The sequence below is a fragment of the Euphorbia lathyris genome, chromosome 1 (genome assembly GCF_963576675.1).
Source record: "Euphorbia lathyris chromosome 1, ddEupLath1.1, whole genome shotgun sequence".
Classification (NCBI taxonomy): Eukaryota; Viridiplantae; Streptophyta; class Magnoliopsida; order Malpighiales; family Euphorbiaceae; genus Euphorbia; species Euphorbia lathyris.
This window is the reverse complement of record NC_088910.1, coordinates 120,527,435-120,530,992: the sequence shown is the minus strand read 5'-3', so window position 1 is coordinate 120,530,992 and position 3,558 is coordinate 120,527,435. Positions and strand designations below refer to the sequence as shown.

The 3,558-nt window shown below is 35.4% G+C and overlaps 1 protein-coding gene across 1 annotated transcript; it reads left to right on the top strand.

Annotated features, from left to right (window-relative positions):
• The first annotated feature begins 588 nt into the window (after window positions 1–588).
• Window positions 589–2,933, top strand: LOC136214485 (uncharacterized). Its single transcript, XM_066002879.1, has 7 exons — window positions 589–716; window positions 809–877; window positions 977–1,057; window positions 1,284–1,367; window positions 1,952–2,105; window positions 2,293–2,419; window positions 2,509–2,933. Coding segments are annotated over exons 2-7 (507 nt in total). The 5' UTR covers window positions 589–716; window positions 809–818; the 3' UTR covers window positions 2,511–2,933.
• Window positions 2,934–3,558: the final 625 nt, after the last annotated feature.

The window sequence follows — 3,558 nt, the reverse complement described above, 5'->3', positions numbered from 1 at the left end:
GATTTCCTTTGGTTCCTCAATCCTCAGTCTCCCTAGTTCTTGTTCAACACTGCTTCTGTTTTTCCCTGTCGATCCAAAGGAAAAGGTAAGCTACTAAAGTGCATGGTTGTGATTGTGAATATTAGAGAAACTGTAGTGGTAATTAATTATAAATGCAGCTACCTGTAGAGTCAAATATATGCATACAAATTTTTTAGTCGCAATCCTTGGAGCAGAGTTGAAATTTGAAGAATGAACTTGACAGCTTCTTCATTACGAGTCTACAGAAAAAAAAAACATTACTGCGGAGAGCTTGTAACTGGTATTTAGTCATTGGCTTGTAACTGGTGCATTCTATTCTTGCCGCAGTGAATCATAGTAAGGTAAATTCTATAATTACACCATCCTCTGTGATGTCACAATTAGTCTTTGAAAATGCTATGTGGGAATGGCACCAAAATTCAATAGATTGCACCTATGCCATTGTTTATTTCATGTTGCTGCTGTACTTTTTGTATCTGTTAATGTTTCTCTCCTGCCATTAAATGCTCTCAAAAGTGTGTGATTCTGCCCTAGCTCAATATTCTTATCTCTACTATTTCTCTCTAGTAAAAATGGGTGACGTGTTGCTTGTTCTAATGAGATTATCAATGGATATCTCCAAGAGGATACAAAAAAAGTTGCTGGTATGAAGAAGAAATTGAAGACAACTTAAGATGATGTTTTGCTCTCAACAGGTATATATCCATCTATCTATTTATGTTGCATATATTGATTTTCCTTAGTTTACTCACTGTTATCAACTTAATATCTGGAAAACTGCTATTAGACTTAGTGGAATGTCAGAGAAGGCCTATACCAGATCCTTCAAATCGCTGCAAAACAGTCTTGGTGTCAAGTGAGTTCTTGCCTTCTAATGAAGTTGTTAATTCTAACTTGATGTAAATCCGGTATATAGTTTATGATATGTTGAATCTTAATTGGGTTTGTGCTATAGGACAAAGCTGGACATTAGAGAATTAGCCGTTCATTTCAGGTGTGTTAGGCTCATTCCTTTCGTGAAGAATGGAGTATCACTGTAAGTTTCCTGTCCTTCTTCATTTATTGCCTGCTATGTGTTTGTAAAAATGCCTCAGTAGATCCTGAAATTTCCCATCTGTTATAAATTAGCTATATTTTTATATGTGTTTCTTTCTATCTGTGTTTACTGCGGTTTCTTAGATTACGTCGTGCTTTGGTTGATTCCCTTATGATTTGTTGGGATAACAAAATTAAAAACATTGAGCTAATTTTGGTTTTTGCAGACTTGTGATCATGAACCTTGTGACCTTATCCAATGGAAAGTCTCAATATGTTACAGAGACTCCAAGCTTACATTTCTGCTTCAGGTATTTTAAATTATTTTAAATTATGAAGAGTTTCTTTAATTTTGTAATTCTAAAACACATGATGTTCATGCAGTATTCTTAACTGCAATATTCTAACACATGATGTTAATAGCATATGATATTCAATTAGTTTACTTTCAGCTCATCTCTCTTAACTGCAATATTTAAAGAAAGTATGTATTGCACACATGAAGTAGTGTCCCATGGATAGGGTATAATGGCTCCACAATGTCCTCTCAAAGTATGGAAATGCTATGCTGTAACTGTAGAAGATAATGGTGCTAAAGTGTTTCTCTTAGCAATTAAGACAGAAACGTAAAATACATTGTGTCTATTGTAATGGGTGGCCTGAGACAAGCATTGATGATATCCTTCTCTTTCTGGTTATGTAGCCTATAGGTTTGCAACAATAATGGTATGTCAATGAAGTAATTCCTATCTGTTATCTGAACCTAAACCCTTATGATTTCTGTGTATGGAGCAACTCTCAATATATGCATCGACCCGTTTCTGGGGTAAGTTTGCATGCAGACTTGTTTATATTAAGTGTTATCAGTACCATTAAGCTTACTGCTACATTTCAGTGTGGGGGAGGAATCTCGCAGCTTATTATTGAGTATTCTGATTGCACAAAACCTAACTTCTCAAATTTGCATCCTAGAGATGGTAAAGAAGAGGGAGGAGGAAGCAAATGGCAATGCAGAAAGTTATGGAAATGACCATCTTGGAGTACTCATGGTGAGTTGATTTGTTGATTGTTACGATTTAAACTGACATTCTTCCTTCCCTTATTCCCAGTTATTACTAAAGTCTGTAAACTATGAAACGTAGGCAAATTATCCTATTTTCTGAGTCTTTATTTATTAAGCCTATTTTTGATGAGATTTTGTAGGCTGAAATGCTGAAACTGTTTTTGCTGTAACAGGTGCAGCTCAATTACTTTGATACCACTAGCTCATCAACTATTTTTGACGATGCTAATGCTGTAGTTCAAGAAGGAGCTCAGTGGAAACTTACTTGTAGTCAACAAATAAATTTGGGTGGATTTCTATGTTAGTGAACTACTTTTGGTTATGTTTCCAGATTTTGTTAATTTTAGTTATAATTTTGACAATACCTGAAATGCTGTTGCACTCTGCAGAACTTTGGCTGGCCTGCTCTTCTTTGGGTGGCTCGGTGACAAATTTCAACTCCGATAGACTAGTATCTCGCACCAAGACGCTGGAGGAGTGGGTTCTCGATGATGGATCCACCAAGTATACAGTTGCAATTGATCATTTGTTATTGACATGATGTAAATTGTAATGACGTGTTTGCTTCCTCAGATTGAGGCTGCAATCGCAAAATTATTGATCATGAATTTAGACAGAAATTTTCGTCGGTAAATTTAGATTTGGGTTCCAAAATTTTAGCGACGGATTACCGACTGAATTTCAGTCGGTAAATTTTTTTTTAATGAAAACAGATGCTAGAGGCGGTTTAAACCGCGTGTAGAAAAGCGCCCCTATTGAACGACCTTACCCCGGCGCCTTTGTAAAACCGTCGGTAAAGTAGCAACAGCTGCAATAACAACACTTTTCCGACGGTTACAAAAACCGTCGGTACTATTTGTAGCGACGGTTAAAACCATCCCTACAGTGAAAAAATTTCGTCGGTAAATGCTTTTTTTTTGTAGTGTTAATTAACTAATTGAGCTTGTATTTAATTACAAATCCAACTTGATTAATATACTATAAATTTTTCTAAATTTGTTCAAAACGACTCAATCGTATTATTGTAATCCAAATTTAGCTTAATTTTGAGAACGGCAATCCTTACTTTTTTCAATTATGGTGCAATCAGCACCGTAATGGCATTTTTGTTCGAGTCTAGTATATACCAGTCCATTTGAAAGAAATATTTCCTAACCAATATCATAGTAATAATAATTTTTTTCAAAGAGAACCAAATTGGTATTTAATCTTTGTGTCAGATGGATCTTAAGTACCCGCTTGACCTTTTAGTTTAATTGGTTCCATGATATGATACCAGAACCGCTTGGATCAAACGGTTGTGCACGCTGCAAGTCTAAAGGCCATTTGCGTATAGGATATGTCAGAGATTAATATAAGATGTATCGTTGACCTTAACTATCAACTTTTTAATATCAGAAAGTAAATTGTGATTCTTACGTTATAATTTCAACGAAGTC

Bases quoted from the DNA above. Each gene is read 5' to 3' on its own strand.
- LOC136214485 (XM_066002879.1), top strand. From the start codon at position 819: ATGTCAGAGAAGGCCTATACCAGATCCTTCAAATCGCTGCAAAACAGT. The intron at 1,058-1,283 runs GTAAGTTTCCTG...TGGTTTTTGCAG, and splicing joins GTGAAGAATGGAGTATCACT to ACTTGTGATCATGAACCTTG. The intron at 2,106-2,292 runs GTGAGTTGATTT...TTGCTGTAACAG, and splicing joins ACCATCTTGGAGTACTCATG to GTGCAGCTCAATTACTTTGA.